The 26,014-nt window shown below is 45.8% G+C and overlaps 1 protein-coding gene across 1 annotated transcript in view; it reads right to left on the reverse strand.

Annotated features, from left to right (window-relative positions):
* Positions 1 to 26,014, reverse strand: part of LOC144667924 (zinc finger protein Aiolos-like) — a 162,350-nt gene that overhangs the window by 14,144 nt on the left and 122,192 nt on the right. The window contains exon 7 of the mRNA XM_078529537.1: positions 1,925 to 2,050. Coding sequence (XP_078385663.1) covers positions 1,925 to 2,050 — 126 coding nt within the window. The remainder of the gene's footprint in view (positions 1 to 1,924; positions 2,051 to 26,014) is intronic.

Raw genomic sequence — 26,014 nt, forward strand, 5'->3', positions numbered from 1 at the left:
GATTGTTCAAATCATCTTGGTTGGATTCTTGTTACTTTCTCTCTTATTTTATAAAATACAGATAACAAGAGTTCAGAAAAACCGGTGTGAAAAAGCCTCTAGTGAACAGGAAAAGAACTCTGGCACTTTGATCCACATTAACACTTTAGCTACTGGGTTTCAATGCAGCTTTGCAGAATCACTTTGTTAAACTCTTTGCAAAGTATCTTTTCATTGCAAATAGCTGGGAACAAAATGCTATAAACTGGGAAATATTCATTGAAAAAGTTATTTTTTTTAAAAAAAAATGTATTTCCTGTAAAGTGGAAATCTTTAGGGGTTGTGATGTACAGACAGAGAACTCCTAGAAACTTAAAAAGGGTTAAAATACCACAGGCAGAGGTGTCATAAAGTTTAGTATTTTTATCTCTTGCCAATATGAAACTATAATATTACACTTTTGTAGATCGGACATGGGTAATTTTATTTGATGTGTTGAGTTAACCCTTACACATTTAGCTGCAAAGAAAATAAACTGATACAACGTGACATTTTGCAATTATGCCAGCAGTTTAGTCAGGCCATGCACTTAATTTCCTGATGTCACACACAGCACTATTTGCTTTTTCATTATTTAATAAAACAACTTAAACTACACTGGTCCATATAAATGGAACAGGACAAACCAAAATGGAATAATTTCTGATAGATGAAATTCATATGTAAACACAGTGTAAACTGATATTATGTACCTGGGTGTGCTACTTTTACACTGGTGTTAATCCAGTTAAATTGGTAAAATTAGCACAACAGGAATGTAATACAAGCTCTTCCCACTGTGGTTTTGCATTGGAGGCTCTAACCTAAAGCCCCTAAGTATTGATTTGATTCTCAGAGTTGAAATCTACTGGCTAAATTTCTCAATGCTCTGAGCAGCAGAAAATCTTAATAAAATACAAATTGTTTCAATTTTTTTCTAAAATGATTAGCATCTGTCAGTAAATGCAGTCACATAAATTGTAAAGCATTTCTGCTTTTTTTTTAAATCCTGCAGCACACATAGAATTTCAAATATGATAAATGGCAGCTCAAGAGAAAAATATAGGTCAGAATTTTAAAATGCAGAGCATAGTGGCACAAATACAAGGGCTGAACTAGCTTCTGTTTCCTATTAGACTGAAACGTTCAGTGTTTTGCACTAGGATGTTTAATATAATTCACTGCTTGTTTTCCGGATTTGCTCTTTGACTAAGAACAACATTCTTCATTTTAGTTAGCATTAATTAAAAAATCTGCTTTATTTCACTGGTTTAGAAGTGGGATCCTGTTAGTGAAACTGAACTGGTTAATTTTTTTGGCAAAACTTACATTTAAATGAGTAATGTTATGACATTCTCAAATAACATAACAGCAACAGAAAACTGAGCTCCGAATCCTTCAGATCCTCAATGAATCAAAAATGTTTAAGCTTCCAGTAAAATAGTCTTTAGATCACAGACAGTGACTGTACAGGCACACAGTTTTACAGGCAGTGTCTGTATATTAAATAAACACAGACAATGTCTAGAGGTAACACAGTAACTTGTTTGACGGTAACTTTTCTAAAATCCACTACAAAAATATCATTTTTTTCCTTGAAAGAACAAGTTCCAAAAAGTTTTAAAACTCCAACCTAGATGCACTCTTCAACTGCATAAAAAAATTCAACAGTCCAGCAGCAATTGCTAACTCTACAGCAGCTAGTTACCAGAGATCTATTTCTGTAAAGCTTGATCTTTGGTACAAGCAACGCCAGAAAAAGCGACAACTGCCATTTATGAAAATAAGAGCTCAACGCAAACACCAGAGTGTAAAGATCCTCAACTTCATCTGCAGGAACTGGTGGGCGTCAGAAGCCAGATTACTTACAATGACTAAAATAAAGTGTCAAAGTTCTTGGTCTTACCAATAAATTTTTGAGGCATTGAGCTTTTCCGTTTGGCAACATTGCTAGCAAGCCTGTCCAGGACCAGAGCTCTCTCGGATCCCATCTCTGCCTTCAGGCTGTGCTGTCGAACTTCTTCAGTCTCTGCTAAAAAGAGAAAAAAAAAAATCAACAGAATAACATGAGGTTTCACCTCTGAACAGTTTGTGTGGCAGGTGAAAGGAAGCTCTGACGTAATGGCTGAGGGTACTGACTATGACCAGTGGGGGCATAGAGAGAGAGAGACCTTGTGGTTACCAAAGTCACTAAAGAGATGCACTATCAGTGTTATTTCATCAATGGAGGAAATAGCTGATCAAAACTGGGTCTGGGGTGAAAAAAAGAGGGAGATAGCGAGGAGCATTCGCCAAATCAGCACGAAACTCTGTAATTCTGACTCACCCTGCTTACAAATTCTGGCAAACTCTTTAAAGTATTTCTGTTTTAAAATAAGACAATTCTGTTAATCTGGTGAAAAAGAATCAGCTATAAGCTAGGCAGTTTTATTATTGAAGCATTATGCTATCTCCGAATGAGCCAGTGTGGAACTTATGCAATCACACAGGCCGCATCTACTCATGCAGCAAGTCACATAAAAATGGGCTCAATTTATTTTCTGCACTGGTCAGACGAGGAGATCACTAACGCCAGACCATGAGTGGTAAATACCTGGAAAGGTCCAGATTACACGCAGAAAGAATTTGGTACTGAAATTCCTTAGAACAAAAAATGGAAGGTTACCCATATTTCTTTGTACTTGTTTCATATTTCGAAGTTTTGCATTCTGTGATTTCATCAGCAGGGCATAAACTACAGAGCTAGGCAGGTATTCTGCTTCTGAAAAGAAAGGACGATTAGCATTTACTTTTGAAGTAATTTTCTTTTTCTTTCCATGATTTCCAGCATCTGCAGCTCTCTGTCTTTATTTAAATTGCTGCATTTGTGTCTTTGTGTCCCAAGGATGGGAAATTCACACTCATTTTCCAGCTTGCTTACATTCCAGGACCAAATAATGAAAGGTGTAAGCCCACCAGAGAGGCTGTTAAAGCAGAATAAATCTGCCTATAAGCACATCAGAAAGCTCTGGGAATGCACCTGCCTCTTGTGAGAAAACATTTGGGAACAAACACCACTTAATGTATCCAAGGCATTAAGGATAAAGGGAACTGGGATGGGATGGGGCACATGAGGTTAGGATACTGCCTGTATAGAGGATCAACACTGACTGGTTGAGCTCAACAGTCAGTATTTACATTGTAATTTCTACACAGAAACACCTCCTTGTGCTGTGTACTTTCCCCAGATGAAAGAGTAAATGAAAGGTGAAACTGCTCTGTGTGTGTGAGGAAACTGCAGAAGCCTCAGCAACCAGATTTTAAAAATTTTCTTTCATGGAATGTGGGCATCGCTGGCAAGGCCAACATTTGTTGCCCACACCTAATTGCCCTTGAACTGAGTGGCAGTGAAGAGTCAACCATATTGCAATGGGTCTGGGGTCACATATAGGCCAGACCAGCTAAGGATGGCAGATTTCCATCACTGAACCAGATGGGTTTTTACAGCAAGTCTATGGTGGTCACCATTAGCTTTGTATATTCCGGATTTATTAACTGAATTCAAATTCCACCAGCTGCCATAGTGGGATTTGAACCTATGCCCCCAGCGCATTAGCCCAGGCTCCTGGATCACTAGCCTAGCGACATTATCACTGTGCTACCATCTCCCCCTGAAGCACAGGGATTTACTATAATATCAAGTTTGTGTCCCTGTGCAGATTGTTAACAGAGTTGTACCTTTCTTCAGGCGGCAGTCATACTCATGTCCAGGGGAGATGCGTATCTAACCAACTGCACTATCCAATACTTTGAATGTTAGATGGTTCATTGCGCTAATGTTTTATATCATGGCAGTGATGAGACAAAGGGTGGAATTTTCTGTGCCTGTTGGCGTCAGGGGTCATGGCGGGAGTGGGTGGACAATATGGCGGGAAGGCCAAAAATTGGTTTCACGCCATTGTGAAACACGTTTGCAATCGTCCGCTCTGCCTGTCAATGGTGGGCCGCGTTTCCCACCACCACATGTCGGGAATCTAATTTCAATACTTTAGCATCTTATTATAAGTCCAGCTCTCCAGAATCATCCCCCTCCCCTCCCCCACGCTGGATCATCCGAGTACATCGGCGGGTTTGTATGCCAACATGTTTCACAACAGCATTTATAAGGCCTGCACCTGGTGAGCTGCACGTCGAGGGAACTCGGAGGTGAGTGCACAGTAACGTTGCACAGCGCTCGCGAGGGTCGCCTGTTGGACCTCAAGGTTGAGGCGGCGCGCAAGCTCTTGCCCTGGCTGGCTGACAGTGGTGCCGGGGCAAGAGCTGCACTGTGGTTGATGGTAGCGCACAAGCACATGCAGTGGGCGAGGGAAGAAGTCACGCATTAGGGAAACCTTGTATAAAGTTACCATTCCACTGCAGCTGAGACAGTTTAGGCCCAGCCACATTGATGTGCTTCGAATCGGGCCTCCAGCTTATCTGCCCACTTGAGCAACGCAGAGGCATGAAAGTGCCACCAGGTGCTCCAGAGCTTTTCACCTCTCGGGCACAGACTGCAAACTAATGAGCGTTTTAGTGAACTGCAGAACAGTTGGACGACTGGGCAAGTTGTACAATCTCATTGTGAAAGCTGGGCCATGGAGCAGTCACTGCTGGAGGTGCTCACAGCCTCTTGCAATGTCATCATCCCGGTTTGGACCAGTCTCCCCCATAGTTCGAGCTAAAACTACAGCCTTGCAGTGCAGGTTAGGAGAATGCCTGTGCCTGAGCTGAGAGCACAGCATGCAGTCCAATGGGCAAAGCTGTCGCCAATCGGTCAGGTGGGGTCGGGTGGAGGTGGCTGGGGTTTTGGGCAGTCATGCAGCGCAGTAATCTCTGACCGTCCAAGTGGTGGCCAGCTCTCCCTGGGATGCGCTAAGGGGCCTTCAGACTTAACCAAGAGAGGTTCTTAGTGCACCCAAGCTCACCGACGCGTCTCTCTCTTTCAACCTGCAGGAGAAGTACATCAGGAGCATGGAGCCTGGTGACGTAGCTGTATGCCTCATGGCTTACAGAGAGCAGAGACGAAGGAGAAGAGAGAGACAGAGGCGCCTGGCTGGGCGGAGAGTGGATCAGCACCCTCAGGAAGCAGGGTAGGCTGGGCTGCCGTGTACACTGCTAAAGAGCCACAGCGAGCCATTGCCAGACCCAGGTCTACAGACGGCACTTGTATTCCTGCAGATGACCGGGAACCAGTATCGCCAAAGACTGCGCATGTCCAGGGAACTGGTCAGTCACATCTGCCACCTGCTGCAGGATTTGGTGCCACGGGGACATGGAGGGCATCCACTGCCAGTGGTTGTGAAAGAGACTGTGGCACTTTTTATGCCAATGGCTCCTTTCAGGTGACCTCTGTGGGATATCGCAAGCCTCCAAGCACAAATGCATCCATGAGGTCACAGACACCATCTTCGCAAAGGTACACAACCTTGTGCATTTTGCCCAGGATCAGAAAAGCTAGGATGCAAGGGCACTGCTGGGATTAGCCCAGATCTCAGGTTTTTCCATAGGTGCAGGGTGCGATCGACTGCACTCACATGGTACTCAGATTTCTGTGGCAATACGCGGTCAACTATGTCAACCGCAAGGGCTTCCACTCGCTGGGCGTACAGCTGGTGTGCAACCACCACAAACGCATCCTGCAGGTCTGCGCACGGTTCCCAGGGAGTGTCCATGATTCCTACATTCTCAGTAAATCTCAATCCCTGACTTCTTCCAGGGTCCACAGTGGCTGCAGGATGGCTCCCCGGGGACAAGGGCTACCCGCAGAGGACGTGGCTGATGACACCCGTGCGACGGCCTCAGACTGCAGCAGAGCAACGGTATAATGAGGCTCATGCTGCAGCTCATACCTTGGTGGAGCAAACCACTGGAATGTTGAAAATGAGGTTCTGGTGCCTGGACTAGCCTGGTAGAACCCTGCAATACAGTCCACAGAGGATGTCACGCATCGTCAGTGCCTGCTGTGCCCTTTACAACCTGGTGCTGCAACAGGGAGAGGAGCTGGCTGAGGAGGAGACGGAGAAGCTGGGAGGTCTCCTCCGATGAGGAGGATGCCGACAGGGATGACGGGGATGAGGCCCTTACACTGGCCGGACGACGTTGGTGCGCTCAGGAGGCCCTCATAGCTGCTAGATTCATGGAGGATGATGATGACATGCAGTGAGGAGACACCATAGATCCTCACGTTGTATCTGAGACCATTTGGCTACAGTCTGGCTGACGGCAGCACACATACCCTCTGTGATAAGGCTCCTCCCATGCAGCAGATGCCCTAATAGTCATTAGATTCTAGGAGGATGATGACAACATGAGTGAGGATACTCCATAGATTGTCACATAGCCAATGTAAATGTCTGACTCCTGTCTGGCCAAGCGCAGCTCACTTGCGCTCTGTGATCAGGGTCATATCATGGAGAGGCAGCCGTGAACTTTAAATGCACCTGATCCTTTGTCCTGACCCCTTCAGGAGCACAGCGTCACTGGTCACAGATACTGAAGAAATGGGGGGGCTGAGAGCTCACAGGGAGAATGACGGAACTTGGTGACGCCTGCTAACGACATTCTGGCAGCAATGACAAGCACCATCCAGGTGCAGGCATCAGTAATGTGTCCAGTGAGTGTGAAGCCGACCATCACTTTGGTCTGAAGGTTACACACTGCACAGGGAAGAGGCCCTGGACTGAGACACCTGCCTTTATCTTGTGCAGGAACCAAGGTTTCACATCTGAGTGACATGAACACTGCTCATCAGAACAGGAGCCACAGACAAGGAGACATTCTTAGTAGTTTATTTACAATAGTGAACATTATGTACAAGTGATTAACACCCATGTCCAGGCTGTGCAACTACATCTTCTTAGCGAGGTGTTAGCTGTGGCTCAGTTCATAGCACCCTCGCCTTTGAATCAGAAGGTTGTGGGTTCATGTCCCACTCCCGGAAAAAAAAACAAACCAAGAACTGTGAATGTACTCGAAAGAGTTTTTTGGGAGTTGTCAGCTGTGGCTCAGTTCATAGCGCCCTCGCCTTTGAATCAGAAGGTTGTGGGTTCATGTCCCACTCCCGGAAACCAAGAACTGTGAATGTGCTCGAAAGAGTTACAATCTGTGACTGTTGATAACTCGAAAGAGATACATCTTCTTAGCGAGGTGTTAGCTGTGGCTCAGTTCATAGCACCCTCGCCTTTGAGTCAGAAGGTTGTGGGTTCATGTCCCACTCCCGGAAACCAAGAACTGTGAATGTACTCGAAAGAGTTACATGCGATCTGTTGATAACTCGAAAGAATTACATCTTCTTAGCCTTCCTAACCCTGCCACTATGTCTTGGTGCTCCCCAGACATCCACAGCAGAGGTTGAGGCAGCCTGCTGACTGCTACGCCCTGTCTGTGATAACCTTGATGGGTGTCCTCTTGAGGTCCGAGACTTGGAGGGTTCCGGCCTGCTTTCAGGGTCCTGCTGTGTGGCAGTGGCATCCTCCTCGGCCTGTGGAGCTGGAGCTGCTGAGGTCATAGGAAGAGGAGATTCGGATGGGCCGGATACTCCCGGAGTCACCTGAGTGAATGGCCCCAAGGTGTGCATCTGCTGATCCTCCTCCCTATGGGTGCCCGGGTCCCCTGGCTGACTCCTTGAGGAGAAGGGGAAGCTGGAGTGAGATCAAGCTGCCGTCGACCCTCTCACATTGACACTGCTGGAGGCCAACTATGGCATCAGCGATGGAGTTCAGCCTGCACAGCAGTACAGGACAGATGTCCTGTACCAAGGTCTCCACAGCAGCCACCATCTTACCAATGTTGACATTGGTGCGTTGGCATGCCAGCGCTATCACCTCAGCCCGAAGGCAGTCGGACTCCTCCATCGTGCCTTACAATCTGAAGAGTGTAGTGGACGTCCTGTCCTGATGTTCCCGAGCTTGCCTTTGCAGCTCCAGCAACTGAGGTATGACCGAGTCCAGAGGCTCATCATCTGACTCAGACTCAGCAAATTTCTGGCCTCCAGCAGTCCTCCTAATGCCAGAAACCTGGGAAGCCCCTGCCGCCGCCTGCTGTGGATCAGAAAGTGTAATGTACTCACCAGATTGTGATCCCGAGGCTACTCTAAAGCTAGGTCCCACCGAGGCTTGTGTCCCGGCGCTGGTGGAGGGTGTGGGTGAGCGCTGTGATGGGTCTTCAGTTGGGATTTCAGCAGATTCCTCTTCTCAGGTTTCTTCAGGGTTTGAGTTGAGGACCTGGGTCGTGGACTCACTTGGCTGTTTCCCAGATGTGCCTGTGAAAGCAAGGAGAGATGATTAGTGCATGGCAGGGGCCTGTGAAACAGGATACATCACTCACAGCATGGTTGTCTGATGGATGTTGCACTGCTGCACCCTCACTTGGTTGAGCATCGCTGACCTCATCGTCAGCACAGGAATGGTCCAGATCCTCGCTGGCCGGCTGGATGGCTCTGTTTTCAAGGTCTGTTCACACCTTGATGTCGGGCATTCCTCCACCAGTCCGCGACTTCTCCCTCTTGTTGTGTGCCAGCTTGTCCTGCATGAAGAGAGAGTGTAAACAGGACGCCTGCCAGGCCAGATGATAAGTGTGCCTGGCCTGTGTGAGTGGCCCCATAGACAGGATGAAGACAATAACGGAGAGTGAGTGGTAATGTCCCTTGAACTGGCAGTGAGTGCAGCACTACGGATGTGTGATGGGTTTGTGAGTGTGTGAGTTGAGAGTGATGAGAAGAGTGACTTACCCTGGCTGAATGGAGGAGATCATTCATCCTCTTGCGACACTGGGTGGCTGTCCTCTTTTGCAGGGCGTTGGCACTGACCATCCCAAGTCAGACTGGTGATATTGCTGCCCCTCCTGCAGCTAGAGCAGGGGTAGAGGACATCATGGCGGGTCCCCACAGCATCCAAAAGGCACTCTAGGGATGCATCACTGAATCGGAGGAGCTGCAGCCTTCTTGCCTTTTGGGGCCATGTCTTCTATGCAGCAGTCCTGGGCTGGAAACACTGAGGGGTGTGTGCGGCTGCACTTTAAATCTGGTGCCAGGTGTGAGAGAGCTGCGAGGGGAAGGCGTGGTGGGCGTATCGGAGTCCACCTGCCATCAAAGCGGCGTGTTTCCCGGGAATGCACGATTAACAAGGCGGGATTAGGACGATAAGGCATGAAAAACCACCATTGCAGCCAGCGGTTAAAATATTCTTCTTCTCACCAGCTACTGCACTTACTGCAAATCTGGGACGATTCCACCCAAAGGGTTTGGTATTGTGCTGACACATACATGGTGGGCCTGGAGTTCCCTCATTTAGATACACAACATGTGTAAGTGTGCAGGGGTTAAAAAGAAATCACAGAATGGCTGCAGCACAGGAGGCGGCAATTTGGTCCACTGTGTCTACGCCAGCTCTCTGAAGGAGCAATTCGCCTAGTGCCACTCTCCCGCCTTCTCTTGGTAACCCTGCACATTCTTCCTTTTCAGATAGTAATTCAATTTCCTCTTGAATGCCTCGATCGAACCTGCCTCCACCACACAGGCTGTGTATTCCAGATCCTAACCACTCGCTGCCTGAGAAAGATTTTCCTCGTGTTGCTATTGCTTCTTTTGACAATTATCTTAAATCTATGCGCTCTGGTTCTCAATCCTTCCACCAATGGGAACTGTTTCTCCCTATCTACTCTGCCAGACCCCCTCATGATTTTGAATACCTCTCTCAAATCTCCTCTCAACCTTCTCTTCTCCAAGAAAACAGTTCCCACTTCTCCAATCTATCTATGGGGAGTCATTCATTTGTGGGTCTTGCTAGTGAAGGTCTAAAATGGGGAGGGGAAAGTATAAGAGCAGTATCTTTCTTCACATGGAATAGCTCCTTACTGTGTTTCAGGGATAGGACCTCTCACCTCAGAGCTAAAAGTTTGTGGATTCAAGTCTCAATCCAGAAATTTGACCACATAATCCAGGTGAATCTCATGTGCAGTACTGATTGAGAGATGAATTGTTGGAAGGTCATTACTGAGGGATCACTGCACTGTCTGAGGGTCAGTACTGAGGGAGTGCTGCACTGTCAGAGGGTCAGTAATGAGGGATCACTGCACTGTCTGAGGGTCAGTACTGATGGAGTGCTGCACTGTCGGAGGGTCAGTGCTGAGGGAGCACTGCACTGTCGGAGGGTCAATACTGAGGGAGCACTGCACTGTCGGAGGGTCAGTACTGATGGAATGCTGCACTGTCGGAGGGTCAGTACTGAGGGAGTGCTGCACTGCTAGAGGATCAGTACACAGGGAGTGCTGCACTGTTAGAGGGTCAGAGTAGAGGAAGTGCTGCTCTGTCAGAGGGCCAATACTGAGGAACTGCTACACTGTAAAAGAGGCATACTAAGGGAATGCTGCAATGTCGGAGGACCAGTACTGAGGAACTGCTGCACTGTCAGACAGGCAGTGCTGAGAGAGCACTATATTGTGGGAACGCTGCATTGTCAGAGGAGCAGTGCTAAGTGAGCGCTGAACTGTTGAAGGGTCAGTACTGAGTAAGTGCTGTTCTGTCTGAGGGGCAGTACTGAAAGAGTGCTGCATTGTCACAGGAGCAGCACTCAGGGAACACTGCACTGTCAGAGAATTAGTATTAAGGGAGTGCAGCATCATCGGAGGGGCAGTACTGAGGGACTAATGCACTGTTGGAGGGTCATTGATGAGGGAGTGCTGCACTGTCAGAGGTGCTGTATTTCAAATCAGAGGTTAATCTGAGGTCCCACCTGCCCTCTCAGGTGGATGTAAAAGATCCCACACCACTATTCTACCCGATGTCCTGACCAATATTTATCCCTCAACTAACACTAAATGATCTGGTCATTTATCACATTGTTATTTGGGGAGCCTTGCTATGTGAGAATTGACCAATTACAACACTTCAAAAGTGCTTCATTGATTGTAAGATGCTTTGAGATGACCTGAGGTTGTGAAAGATCCTATGGAAATGCAAGTCTTCCTTTTATTACTTGCTTATATCATAGGCAGAGACTACAATAATATCAAGTGCCTTGTTCCTACGCCAACCATCTTTAACCTGGGGATTATACAAAAGGTTGACTGGCTGCACTCAGCTTAAATATCTGTTCTACACGGTGCCCTTCCTATGTATCCTGGGTGAAGTTACCTGATCCCAGCTGGCTTTCGTGATTTTGTATACCCTCCGACTGTAAATGTAGAAATAATGAAGGCAATGCGCGATGGCATTTACAGACTTCAAACAACTAGCAGCTCTTGGAACTTTGAATGTCCTCTCAACTCCACCAGCCTTCTGACTAGACAACCCAGAACAGCAAACTCTTTCAATAACGCTCTCATACAAAATGCTTTTATTTCATATATATAAAATGTAAAATATATATTTGGGCGTGTTTAATTTCTGGAGAAATGCTGTAATGCAAGGTTTTGAAATGAGAGATTAAAGGAATGTAACCATACATCACAGATCAGAAGCTCTGACCTATATAAAGGGATGTGATGCGATCATATCTGAATGTAGTGCCCTATTTAATAAAATGGAAATTTTACATAAAGGGAAATAAAATGATCACATTTTTAACCTTTAGACTAATGGCAGGTACAGGGTAATGGCAGGCTTCCTAGACCAGCTAGTCTTTTTTTTAAATTGCAGCTACATGGCCTGATGGTGAAACTCATTGAGTAAGGCACTGTAACAAGTGTCAGTTGTTGCAAAACATCTCTCTTCCACAGAACATTACATTCCTGGGATTGCTACTTTAGCTCCCATCACAGAGTCTGGTCTATTCCCACTTTCAACTGTACCTTGTGAGGAGGTCCAACCGTAGACATTTCCTAAAGAGCTGGGCATTGGAAATGATGAAGATGGCTGCCCCATCAAACTGAGGACATGCAAATTCTGTTTCCTGAAATGTTTGACCTCTCAAGAGTCTCCAAAGGACTGGAGACCAATCTGAGAACATGGTAAACCTTTCCAAAGGATGCCTGAAATAACATCAGGCTGGATTATTTCAAGCCCTCGTTTGCTTGCATCAGAAGATTGTGAGCAGTGCGTGTGCAATTTTCTGATATGCACAGGGAAAAAACAAGGATTTGCAAAATCTTTCCTACTGTGTCCTGCTTTGTCTCCAAATGAGATGACACAGCCGGGTGAGTCAGCTGGAGTGTGAGTATCTGTGGAATAATTGCCCAAGCAGTTTCTCAATAACAAGCCATCGGAGAATGGTGCAACATTCCAACATCAGCTATGATAACTGTTTTGTGAATGTCCTTGGTGTTGGGAAACATCTTGTATTGGCTGCGATTACCCTGGAAATTGAACTAGAGATTCCCAAAGTGAAAATTCTAAATGGAGACGTGGATGTAAGTATTTTTGAGATTTACTGTGATTCTTTGTGGACCCACAGCATGAGTAACTTGAGGTGGCATTGGCAACCTGAACCTCTCCTTCCTCAAGGATTTGTTAAACCTTCTGGGAAGCAACCTCCATGAAGTATCATAAGTAAAACCAGTTCCTTTCTTGAAGCTGAGAAATTTACTGGAGTCTCATGGCCATGATTCAGCAGCAGCCTCTGTGTCCGATTATTACAATCCTGACACATACTTTCATTCCTCATCAGTGCAGTCTTCAACCCTCAAACTTCACACTGATTGAGCACTTCAGACGACGCAGGGTCAACAAGCAGGATGGAGAAAAAATCTGTGACAGGGAGGGTTTGCTGCTGGACCTGTGAATGAATGATGAAAATTACATGGGTGCTGCTGCAGGGTGAGACATTGAGGGATAGTGTCAGAGAGCAGAAACATCGATTTTCTTTCCTACTTCCTGAGAAATAACTATAGACCCAAGTTGGTTCAATCCAACAAGTCGTTCAATCCAACATTACACTGGAACCTGGATACAGTGAAAGGGGGGAGAAGTGTGGAAAATGGTGCTCAATGTCACCCTCACTTTCTAAAATCTCATTATCACACAAGACCTCCTTAACTAACACAGGAATCCCTCTGAATGACCAGCTGAAGATAGCACAGTACAGCCAAAGACTTCAGAAGAGGATGTTGATGGGCTGACACTATCAGCAAGCCCCAGGATATGGCAGCACCAGTCGCATGGCTCAGGGGCTCCAGGAATGCTGTTTCTGCCCTTCTCTGCTAGGTCTCTGCTTTGCTGGGTGAATCCCCAAGTGAAGCTCAGCACAAGTTGGTGCTGAAATGTTTGCGACACTCAAACATGCCAGAAGTGATCAGTGTGTTTAGAGCAGCATTTGGAATTTGTTGGCTGGCTAATGTTCAGCATGATACTAACTGTACCATGGAATCTTCAGTTGCAATCTGTGGTGTCAACCAAGAAAAATGACTACAGACAACAGTTGGTGCTGAGATAAAGATCAACTGTGGTAATGGTAACTGTATGTTGGTTGCAGAGCTCTTAAGTACTGCAGAAAGCAAGATAATGGCCATAAGCATTGGTCGATTAACATTGCCAATCAATATCAGCTATAATAGCAATAAAGCAGCCGGTCAACATCAATATATACCGCTGTCGGAAATACTCATAGATCCTGGCACCCACCATATGGTTCTCTGTGATCAGCTAATTAGCCCTGCTCTGCTCCAGCCATGTGGGGAAGATGCTAAAAGAGGAATGATGGAAGAGGTTGGTTTATCGAACAGATATTTGATGAGAGACTGAACGGGAGAGATGTTTAGATTGTTGGGAGTTAAAATCAAAATGAAATGAAAATCGGGCAGTATCTATAATGCGTGCTCAATTCACAATGCCAATTTCATACTTGGGTGGCAAGCTGAAAATTCACTCCTTAGAAATCTATAAATTGTAAATAAATGGGAAGGAGTTTAGGTTGTAGGAATTCTGCAGTGCAGGAATGAACAGGAAGGGAGCTCATACTGTTCAGGGCTGATTTGAAGTTGACCTGCCCAGCAGAAATCACATCACCCCGCTGCCATATATACTGGGGCCTTTGGTCGGATGACTCAGGCTAGCTGCTAGATTTAGGCAGGTCGCATTTCACTGTATGTATATTGAGGTACATAGGACCCAAATGCAATTTATAGTGACAACTGGTTAGAGCATAGACTGTATACACCGCCAGTCGGACTGGGCGGTGCGAAGGAAAAAGCCCCAAAAATGAACTTCGCAAGAATTATGTTGCCGGATCCCACTTGGGCTACCCACCTGTGATCGACACATGTCCCTTTGAGTACCGGTTTACCTGCCTTGCAGACAGATCTGCCTCCGCAGCTCCCAATACTGGGCCAGTCTATACAGTCGGTGAGATGAGGTGGGACACCAGTTCAGGATGTGCAGCTGACCAACAGCATTCTAATGTGACCCTCTCTGAATGGATCAGGCAGTCACTCCGCTACCAGCCTACCCCACATTCACAGTTAAAATCTATCCCTTGGAATTTGATCAGGTGAGAGTTGCGGATGATACGAAACTTGAAAGCATTGTGAATTGTGAGGAGGATACTTCAAAAGAACATAGACAAGTTGGTGGAATGGATGGAAAAGTGGCAGATAAAATTTAATGCAGAGAAGTGTGAAGCAATTCACTTGGGTAGGAGGAAGGCAGAGAGACAATGTAAAATAAAGGGTACAATTCTAAAGAGGGTGCAGGGGCAGAGGGACCTAGGTGTATATGTACAGAAGTCATTGAAGGTGACAGGACAGGTTGAGAGAAATGAGCATTATTAATGAAGTTAATAAAGCGTACAGCATTCGAGGCTTTATTAATAGGGGCATAGAGTATAAAAGCAAGGAATTTATGTTAAACTTCTATATGATGCTGATTCGGCTTTAACTGGAGTATTGCATCCAGTTCTGGGTGCAACACTTTAGGAAAGATAAAAACGCATTAGAGGGAGAGTACAGAAAAGACACACAAGAATGATCCCAGGGGTGAGGAACTTCAGTTACGTAGACAGATTTCAGAAGCTGGGATTGTTCTCCTTGGAGAAGAGGAGATTTGATAGAGGTATTCAAAATCATGAGGGTCTGGAGTAGATCGGGAGAAACTGTTCCCATTGGTGGAAGGATCGAGAACAAACGGACACACATTTAAGGTAACTGGCAAGAGGAGCAATGGCGACATGAAGAAAACCTTTTCACGCAGCGAGTGGTTAGAATCTGGAATGCACTGCCTGAGTGTGTGGAGGAGGTAGGTTCAATCGAGGTATTCAAGAGGGAATTCGATTGTTATCTGAAAAGGCAGAAGCCGGGGAAGTGGCACTCCATAAATTAATCCTATGGAGAGCCGGTGCTGACACAATGGGCCAAGTGCCTTCTGTGCTGTAACCATTCTGTAAAATTCTGTGAAAATTACAAAGATGTTTTAATTTCATGGGTTTCTGGATAACAAGTTTTTTGGCTTCAGTCTAGAATACATGTTCATCTGGAGTCATCTGCCCTTGAAATAAGCCGCAGTTTATTGATGAACTTGTGCAATTCGAAGCATCGTAGAACAAATTGTTTCTGCCACAAACGTCATTAGTTGATGTCCAGATTTGTCAGATGCACAATGGTGAAAAACACCAGGTTCAACCACCTAGGTAGGCCAAGCACAAGTAAAGGAAAATGCTCACTTCCTGTTGGATATGTAATGTGGTTGGCTCATGATAGAGGGATGTGCACAGAGGTAGATTATTTTGCAATCACAACTGCCTATCTGATTAACAATGATTATTATCAGAAGCAGCTGGGATCCTCCGATAATGATTGCATAAAAAGAAACTTGTTTGATTTCAGGATATGTTTGCTACTGACATCTTCAATAGGAAATGGTTGCTTTGTGTGTGCTGGAATGTCAAATTTTGAAATACTTTGCATAAAAACATTTCATTGTTTGTAAATATTTTAATTTTTGAATTTGGTCTATTTGAAAATTAATGTTACAACAGGAAGTGGATGATGAGTGATGGGCAGCCTGGGATAACTGAAAGGAGCATGGCCCCATTTTTACTGATTTCAGGGCCTCCTTGAGGAGGAAGCTTCCTCTGAAACTCCCCATCTTTCTTCTTGGGAAACTCCATCTTCCGCTTGGTGCTTACCCAAAACGAAGCATCTCCAATCGGGTATTTTCACATCTCCAATGGGGTATTTTCACATCTCCAATGGGGTATTTTCACATTCTGTTAAAATGGCTGCACATGATTTTTATACCACAGGAATGATAAGTTATGGTTCATCAAAGCGTTCTCCACGGTTGCTTCTGCAAAGTAATTAATGTGCTTCGGTGCTTGAGAACATAGGGAGCATGAGCCAGGAGTTTTCAGTGCTGTAAGAGCTAGAAGCTTAGCATTGCATGTTGTGCTGAGGGGGCAGTGAGAAGACGCAAAGCGCAGCACCTCACGAAGAATAACAACCCAAACAATTCATAGGAAGATAGGTGCTTTTAGAAACAGTTTCCTTTTCAATGATTTCAGTGCCAACTTCCTACTAATCTTACCAATCTATCTTCCGAAACACTGCTAGTTGTGCATGTTTTCCAAGAGAGAAGTTAATTGCCTTTTTCCATGGATTATAATGTCTTCCAATTAAGAAGTTGAGTGCTGCAAATTTAGGTTATGTAATTTTTCACATTATAAATATGAATATGTGAACGAAAGAAATCAAGCTGATCTCAACACAACAAAGCTTGCATATTGTTTGGGCACTGAATGAGTTTCTGAACCACTGCAGATGATAGTTCCTTTATCCAGCTGGGCAGTGGTAGAGGAAAATAGGGTTTACATTACAGGTCTATGAATTTTCATCAGAATCAGTTCGAAAACGTTAACCTGACCTTCCTCTCTCCAAAATTACTACCTTTGGTTTGCACCATTGCCTGTTTTTGTAGTCATCAGCGTCAGCTGTCCCACGATTGAAGGAAGAATGCTTACTCAGGGTCATGAGTTTCTGTCATGGGTCTTCATGTTACTGAAGAGTCCAAGATCCACAAACCTTCAGGCACATGGGCATAATGCCCCATGAGGCCGTGTGATTCGGAGGACAGGATTTGCTTCCTTTTCTTTCATTCTCAGCTGTTGCTCTGCCTCATCATTATGGTGCTTGAACTCAAAGCCTGATGCAACTCGATAGACAGGTTGTCATCATTTTGAGCAATAGGTAGCAAGCTCCTGTCAGTCAGTCATTAATGCCTATGCAGCAGCGCTTTGAGGACAGCTTCAGAGTGTCAATGAAGCATTTTCTTCGTCTTCCCCTGGAATATTGTCCATTTGAGTGTTGAGAAAACAGGACCTGGCGGGAGAGATGCTTTTAAGCCATCCGGACACCGCTGATTGAAGTTGATTTTGCAGGAGTTTTGCCTGAATACTTGTGCAGCTGGCTTCAAGGAGGACACACGCATTTGTTCAACAGTTCTTGCTGAATCCAGAGGACATGGTGGAGACATCGCTGGTGGAATTTCTCTAGCGTTTCTTATGTGTCCCTAATATACAGTTCGGTCTCAGTGCAGTGCAGGAGTGTGTTGGCGACATCTGCTCTATACTCTAGAACTATTGTTGACTTGTGGAGGTCTCAAACACGCGCTGCTGTAGTTTGTAGGAGGCTCAGGCGGTGCAAAAGCCAGCTGAGTATGAAGTATGAAGCTGAAAACATGTCTAGTACAGTCACTTGTGTGGAGTGTTGCACTCCATGGATGCAAGAGTTGGACTCTGAAGAAAGAGAATGAAAGGAGAATGACAGCTTTTGAAATGTGAGTAATTTTGGAGGCTGCTCAGAATCAACTGGATGGACAGAAAGGCAAATGAGTGGGTTAGATCAAGAGTAGAAGTTCAGGAGTCAAAGAAGTTGCAAAGTACAGAGAGAGAGAGAAAGTTAGCCAAGTATGGACATTGGAAACAAAGACCTGACAGCCTTATCCTGTTACAACTGAAGGTAAAAATAGAACAGGAAGAAGAAAAATTGGATGGGTGGACAACATTGAGATGTGGACTGAGGAAGGCTTGAAAAAAGCCAGAGAAGAAACAAGACAATGCCAACGGTGCCATTAAGGCTATGGGGAAAATGAATGAAGGAACAAAATGAAATGGTACAGCTGATCCAGTATTGGATCTCTTTGTCAATGGGGGCTTTTTGAGAAAGGTGGCTGCCAAGGTATGGGAAGTGCTCAACATATTCCAAAGTCTCTCCTTCAACACATATGGAAGGTGGAATATTTGGCTGATCAGATGTGGGTTGATATATGAGTTTTGTTTTGGCAACATTCAAGGACCGACCAAGTTTCTTGTTTGCAGAATTGAAGAGGTCCAGAGTATCTTGCAAATCTGTTGCAGAGTGGGCAACATCACTGCAGTAATACACAAACTGTAGATCATGTACATCAATGGTGGTCAGCTTAGTCTTGGTATGGAACTGACTGAGGTTAAAAGAGTCTACCATCTAGACTGCATTTAATACTCAAACCAGAGGGCCATTGGTCTTTGATATGACTCTTTAAAGTATCAAGAAAGTCAGTTTCACTAACCAACAGGTAAAATTCTGCAAGGCAACATTTTAGGAAACTTGATGAGGTTTTGGAGCTGGAAATGGGACACAAGGACCTCAACAGGAGATAACTAAGGAAGGCTAAGTCAGCAACAGTAAGGACCAATCAGGATGCACAGGGTTATCACATTTTAAAAAGAGCATTGTCAAGGTAAAGGCACAATGCAAACCATTCAGTACAATGATCTAGGCGGTAAGCATCTAACTGTACTTTTTTTGATAATACTGAGACCAACAATTCTCTAGTAGCTAAATAATAATTTAGTCTTTAACTTTTTGTGTACTGTGAAGATATTTAGCCACCCAGCACACCCTGGTTTCTGAGACCACAAAACACTGCTAGGTTTGGAATGTAATTCTTGTCTTTGTGATGTGGCCACACTAGTCTTTAGGCCAAAATTTTCCAATCCCGCATGCTGGTGAGGTCTTCCAATCCTGCCAATGTGAATGGAGATTTCAATGGCTCAGCCGTCCCACCACAGGGGGGCTGGAAAATTCCGACCTCAGAATCTAGATTAATTAGACATAGATGAGATGGTTCCCTTTGAGGAGGAGTCCAAAACCAGGGGCCATAAACATAAGATAATCAATAATAAATTACATAAGGAAATTACCAGAAACTTCTTTAACCAGAAAGTGGTGAGAATGTGGAACTCGCTACCACAGAGAGTGGTTGAGGCGAATAGTATAGACACATTTAAGAAGCTAGATAACTACATGAAGGAGAAAGAAAGAGAAGGATCATTGGTGCCAACTGTCCTCAATTTGAGGATGACGTTTACTCAGGATGGTGAGTAAATGCTGATAGGATGAAACGCAATAGAGTGGGTCGAAGCTCATGTGGAGCATTAAACCAGCACAGACTAGATGGGCTGACTGGCTTGTTTCTGTGCTGTATGTTTTATGTAATTCAGTTCACTATCATGGGAATATGGACTTAGTGCGGCTGTTCATTGTTGAAGCAAATGCAGGTTAATAAATGGAGATACAATTTCAGTCGCTGCTGAATGGAGGACTGGGCAGAATAATACCCAGCTCTTGTATTGCCTGGACGATTCCTGTAAAATAAAGTTGAAAGTAGTGGTGATCTTCACTTGGTTTTATAAAGGACTTTGAATACTCAGGAACATTTTATTGATAATTGGGTTAATTTCGGAAAATCATGCTGACCTGCCACACATCTTGGGGAAATCTCAGGCTATCCTTTGTTCTTAATTTTAATGATGGAATATGTGACATGGGGCAGAAATTTTCACTCAGCCGGCAGCCCAACCCGTCCGAGCATGAAACGATGCGCGGTGATGTCGGCCAACATGCCGACGTCAACGTGCAGTCAGTCACCTAATAGTTCGGTCAGTGGGCGTGCACCGGAGTCGGCAGCACACCTGCCGACAGTTAAAAGGCCTGTTTAAGGCCATTAAATAATCAATTAAGGTCAAATTCTCGCTGCTCATCCAACCTAACCGTTGGCAGGCAGGCAGGCGAAAAGGTCAAGCGGCCTTTGCATTTTTTTGGAAGCCTCATCCACAGGTTTCCAAAAGCAAATAAAAATAATATAAAAGTTTTGCAATTGATTGATAACATGTCATAAGGGGACATGTTTTATTACATTTTTATTTTCTTTATTACTTTTTGTTATATCTCCTTATCTCCCTGAGGCCACTCCGTGCCTTAGGGAGATCATGCAGCAGCGCTCACTCATGCGCATGTGCGGAGTTCCCCGCTCGCTCCCTTCCCCCCCACCCAACACCAACACACAAGCAGCGCTTAGCGCTGCAGCTCGCGTTTCACGCTGGGTGGGCCTTAATTGGCTCGCCAGTGTAAAATCGCAGTGTGTTGCAGTGCCAATGGCGGGCAGCGGTCAGCTTTCTGACCGCCCCCGCCCAAGGGCAAAATTTAGCCCATGGGAACAGGGGTCAGCCATTTAGCCTTTCTAGTTCTGGCATTCAATGAAATCATGGCTGATCTGTGATCTAGCTATAGATCTGCTTTTGCCTCATTCCGTAATACATTTAGTGAACAAAATTCAAATCGGTCTCTGATTTAAAATTAGCACACGGCCTAGGTTCCTCTGTTTCTGCGCCCCTATAAAATTGGACCAGTTTTTGTACCGTCTTTCCTCTTTCTCCCTACCAAAATGCACCATTTCACAGTTCTCCAATGTCAAACTTTTTCTGCCATACTTTGGCCTTCTATCTGGTATGTTATTGTTGGGTACTCTTACCTTGATTTGAAGCTTGCATTTGTTCCTGGTCCCACAGGAGCGTACACAGCACTGACCCTAACTGCCATCTCCTGCCATAGATGATGCAAACTAATCTTGGCATAGGGATGTCTGGGACTAGCAAACAAGGTTACCCTTCACATACCCACCTTATGTGTATCATATAATCACAGTCAGCCATCAAACTGCTGCAATGCCATTCCACTTGTCCACAGATTCTGCTTCTCATCTCCAAAATGAGTTTCTCTCCTCTTGATTTTAGCTGCCATTTCCTTGCACTTGGTTATTACGATAGCTGAACAAGGAGGCTACAAGGGTGCCGTTTACATGACAAGTAGTACATGCTGCAGTCAGGTCACATGATCAATTTTTATCTCTTTTGTAAGTGCAACCAAGAGTTCCCACCTCTACCGTCAAATCTCTTTTGTAAGTGTAACCAAGAGTTCCCACCTCTACCTTCAATGGCTCAATCCTAAATCCTTTAGTGTGTATCAACATTAATGGCCCCATTTTTCCCTTTGGTTTCAAGTGGCACATCTAAGCTCCCACATCTAAAGTTGATTCAAGACATTTAGTTTGTTCTTTCAAGCTAAGCACATCTTTCCTTTAACACTCTAAAACATCATTTTTATCATTTATTCTTTCACAGGATTTGAACGTCGCTGGCTAGGCCAGCATTTATTGCCCATCCCTAATTGCCCTTGAGAAGGTGGTGGTGAGCTGCCTTCTTGAACCACTGCAGTCCATGTGCTGTAGGTTCAGAAAGGGAGTTCCAGGATTCTGATCAGTGACAGTGAAGGAATGGCGATATATTTCCAAGTCAGGATGACATGGGTAACTTGTAGGTGGTGGTATTCCCATCTGCCCATCTCTTTCTAGGTGGTAGAGGTTGCAGGTTTGGAAGGTGCTGTTGAAGGAGACTTGAGGAGTTTCTGCAGTGCATCTTGTAGATGGTATACACAGCTGCCACTGTGTGTCAGTGATGGAGGGAGTGAATGTTTGTGGATGGGGTGCCAATTAAGCAGACTGCTTTGTCCTGGATGGTGTCAAGCTTCTTGAGTGTTGTGGGAGCTGCACTCATCCAGACAAGTGGGGAGTATTCCATCACACTCCTGGCTTGTGCCTTGTAGATGATGGTCAGACTTTGGGGAGTCAGAAGTGAGTTACTCGTCGCAGGATTCTTAGCCTCTGACCTGCCCTTGGAGCTGCAGGATTTATATGGTTGGTCCAGTTCAGTTTCTGGGCAATGGTAACCCCAAGGATGTTGATAGTGGGCTTCCAGCAATGGTAATGCCAATGAATGCCCAGGGGATATGGTTAGATTCTCTCTTGCTGGAGATAGTCATTGCCTGGCACTTGTGTGGCACGAATGTTACTTGTGACTTAGCAGTCCAAGCCTGAATGTTGTCCAGGTCTTGCTGCATATGGAAACAGACTGCTTCAGTATCGGAGGAGATGCGAATGGTGCTGAACATTGAACAATCACGAACATCGCCTCTTCTGACCTTATGATGGAGGGAGGGTCATTGATGAAGCAGCTGAAGATGGTAGGGCCTAGGACACTACCCTGAGGAACTCCTGCAGTGATGTCTTGGGATTGAGATGATTGGCCTCCAACAACCACAACTACCTTCCTTTGTGCTAGGTATAAGTCCAGCCAGCGGAGAGTTTTACCCCTGATTCCCGTCAACTCCAAGGAGCTTGGGCTCCTTGATACCACACTTGGTCAAATGCTGCCTTGATGTCAAGGGCAGTCTCAACTCACTTAATGATTTCAGCTATTTTGTCTATGTTTGGACCAAAGCTGTAACGGTCAGGAGCTGAGTGGCCCTGGCAGAACCTAAACGAATCATTAGTGAGCAGGTTGTTGCTGTGTTAGTGCCACTTGATAGCACTGTTGACGACACCTTCCATCACTTTGCTGATGATTCATAGTAGACTGGTGGGGCAGTAATTGGCTGGGTTGGATTTGCCCTGCTTTTTGTGGACTGGAGCTACCTGGGAAATTTTCTACATTTTTGGGTAGATGCCAGTGTTGTAGCTGTACTGGAACAGCTTGGCTAGAGGTGCAGCTAATTCTGGAGCACAAGTCTTCAGCACGATTACTGGAATATTGTCAGGACCCATAGACTTCGCAGCATCCAGTGCCTTCAGGTGTTTCTTGATATCACGTGGAGTGAATCGAATTGGCTGAAGGCTGGCATCTGTGATGCTGGGGATCTCAGGAGAAGGCCAACATGGATCATCCACTCGGCCCTTGTGGCTGTTGCAAATGCTGCAGCCTTGTCTTTTGAACTGATGTGCTACGCTTCCCCCTCAATGAGGATGGAAATACTTGTGGAGCCTCCTCCTCTGGCTAATTGTTTAATTGTCCACCACCATTCACAGCACCCACCATGGATGTGGCAGGTCTGAAGAGCTTTGATTTGTGGGAGTGCTTAGCTCTGCCAATTACATGCGGATCCGCTGTCTGGGCCCATGTTATAGCTTCACCAGGTTGATACTCCTTTTTAGGTATGCCTGATGCTGCTCCTGGCATGTTCTCTTGTAGCTCAAGACTGGGCATCCATGAGGTGCTGTGGGCCATCAGCAGCAGCAGAATTGTACACGAACACCATCTGTAACCTCATGGCCCGGTATATCCCCACCCTATCATTACCACCAAGCCAGTGGATCAACCCTGGTTCAATGAAGAGTGCAGGAGGGCATGCCAGGAGCAGCACTAGGCATACCTAAAATTGCGGTGTCAACCTGGTGAAGCAATAACACAGGACTACTTGCGTGCCAAACAGCAGAAGCAGCAAGTGATAGACAGAGCTAAGTGATCCCACAACCAACAGGTCAGATCTGAGTTCTGCTGTCCTGCCACACCCAGTCGTGAATGGTGGTGGACAATTAAACAACTCACTGGAGGAGGAGGCTCCACAAATATCCCCATCCTCAATGATGAAGGAGCTTGGCACAGCAGTGCAAAAGATAAGGCTGCAGCATTTGCAACAGTCTTAAGCCAGAAGTACTGAGTGGATGATTCATCTCGGCCTCCTCCGGAAGTCCCCAGCATCACAGATGCCAATCTTTAGCCAACTCGATTCACTCCACGTGATATCAAGGAATGGCTCAAGGCACTGGATACTGCAAAGGCTATGAGCCTTGACAATATTCCGGCAATAGCACTGAAGACTTGTGTTCCAGAGCTTGCCGCGCCCCTAGCCAAGCTGTTCCAGTACAGCTACAACACTGGCATCTACCCGGTTATGTGGAAAATTACCCAGGTATGTCCTGTACACAAAAAGCAGGACAAACCCAACCCGGCCAATTACCGCTCTATCAGTCTACACTTGATCATCAGTAAAGTAATGGAGGGGATCAACAACAGTGCTATCAAGTGGCACTTGCTTAGCAATAACCTGCTGAATGATGCCCAGTTTGGGTTCCACCAGGGCCGCTCAGCTCCTGACCTCATCACAGCCTTGGTTCAAACATGGACAAAAGAGCTGAACTCCCGAGGTGAGGTGAGAGTGACTGCCCTTGACATCAAGGCCGCATTTGACCGAGTGTGGCATCAAGGAGCCCGAGTAAAACTGGAGTCAATGGGAAGCTAATGTCCTTGAGGGAAGGAAATCTTCCGTCCTTACCCGGTCTGGCCTACATGTGACTCCAGATCCACAGCAATGTAGTTGACTCTTAAATGCCTTCTGAACAAGGGCAATTAGGGATGGGCAATAAATGCTGGCCCAGCCAGAGACACCCAAATCCCATGAAGGAACATTAAAAAAAAATCGGAGGAAAACGCTTTGCTGGTTGGAGTCATACCTCGCACAAAGGAAGACTGTTGTGGTTGTTGGAGGTCAGTCATCTCAGCTCCAGGACATCACTGCAGGACTTCCTCAGGGTAGTGTCCGAGGACCAACCGTCTTCAGCTGTTTCATCAATGATCTCCCTTCCATCATGAGGTCAGAAGTGGGAATGTTCGCTGATGATTGCACAATGTTCAGCACCATTCACGATTCCTCAGGTATTGAAGCAGTCATGTCCAAATGCAGCAAGACCTAGACAATATCCAGGCTTGGGCTGATAACTGGCAAGTAACATTCATGCCACACAAGAGTCAGGTAATGACCATCTCCAACAGGAGAGAATCCAACCATCGCCCCTTGAGGTTCAATGACATTACCATCACGGAATCCCCCACTATCAACATCCTGAGGGTTACCAATGACCAGAAACTGAACTGGACTAGCTATATAAATACTGTGGCTACAAGAGCAGATCAGAGGCTAGGAATCCTGCGGTGAGTAACTCACCTCCTGACTCCCCAAAGCCTGTCCACCATCTACAAGGCACAAGTCAGGAGTGTGATGGAATACTCTCAACTTGCCTGGTTGAGTGCAGCTCCCACAGCACTGAAGAAGCTTGACACCGTCCAGGACAAAGCAGCCCGCTTGATTGGCACAACATCCAAAAACATTCACTCCCTCCACCACTGACACACAGTAACAGCAGTGTGTATCATCTACGAGATGCACTGCAGGAATTCACCAAGGCTCCTTCGACAGCACCTTCCAAACCCACGATTACTACCATCAAGGAGGACAAGGGCAGCAGATAGATGGGAACACCACCACCTGGAAGTTCCCCTCCAAGTCACTCACCATCCTGACTTGGAAATATATTGCCATTCCTTAACTGTCACTGGGTCAAAACCCTGGAACTCCCTTCCTAACAGCACTGTGGGTGTACCTACACCACATGGACTGCAGTGGTTCAAGGAGGCAGCTCACCACCACCTTCTCAAGGGCAACTAGGGATGGGCAATAAATACTGGCCCAGCCAGCAAACCCACATCCTGTGAATGAATAAATAAAAACTCTTCATTGAATCAAGGTTCATCCCTTGGCTTGATGGTAATGGTAGAGTTGGGGATATGCTGGGCCATGAGATTACACATTCTGCTGTTGTTGACGGCCCACAGTGCCTCATGAATGCCCAGTTTTGAGTTGCTAGATCTGTTCTAGTTTTATCCCATTTGGCACAGTGGAGGTAGTGCCACACAACACAATAGAAGGTATGCTCAATGTGAAGATGGGACTTTGTCTCCACAAGGAATGGGCGGTGGTCACTCCTAGTAATACTGTCATGGACAGATGCATCTGCGACAGGTAGATTCGTGAGGACAAGGTTAAGTAGGTTTCACCCTCTTGTTGGTACCCTTACAGCCTGCTATACAGGCCCAGTCTAGCAGCTATGCCCTTCAGGACTCAGGCA

This window comes from Cetorhinus maximus, chromosome 25, assembly GCF_964194155.1.
Source record: "Cetorhinus maximus chromosome 25, sCetMax3.hap1.1, whole genome shotgun sequence".
In the NCBI taxonomy this organism is placed as follows: Eukaryota; Metazoa; Chordata; class Chondrichthyes; order Lamniformes; family Cetorhinidae; genus Cetorhinus; species Cetorhinus maximus.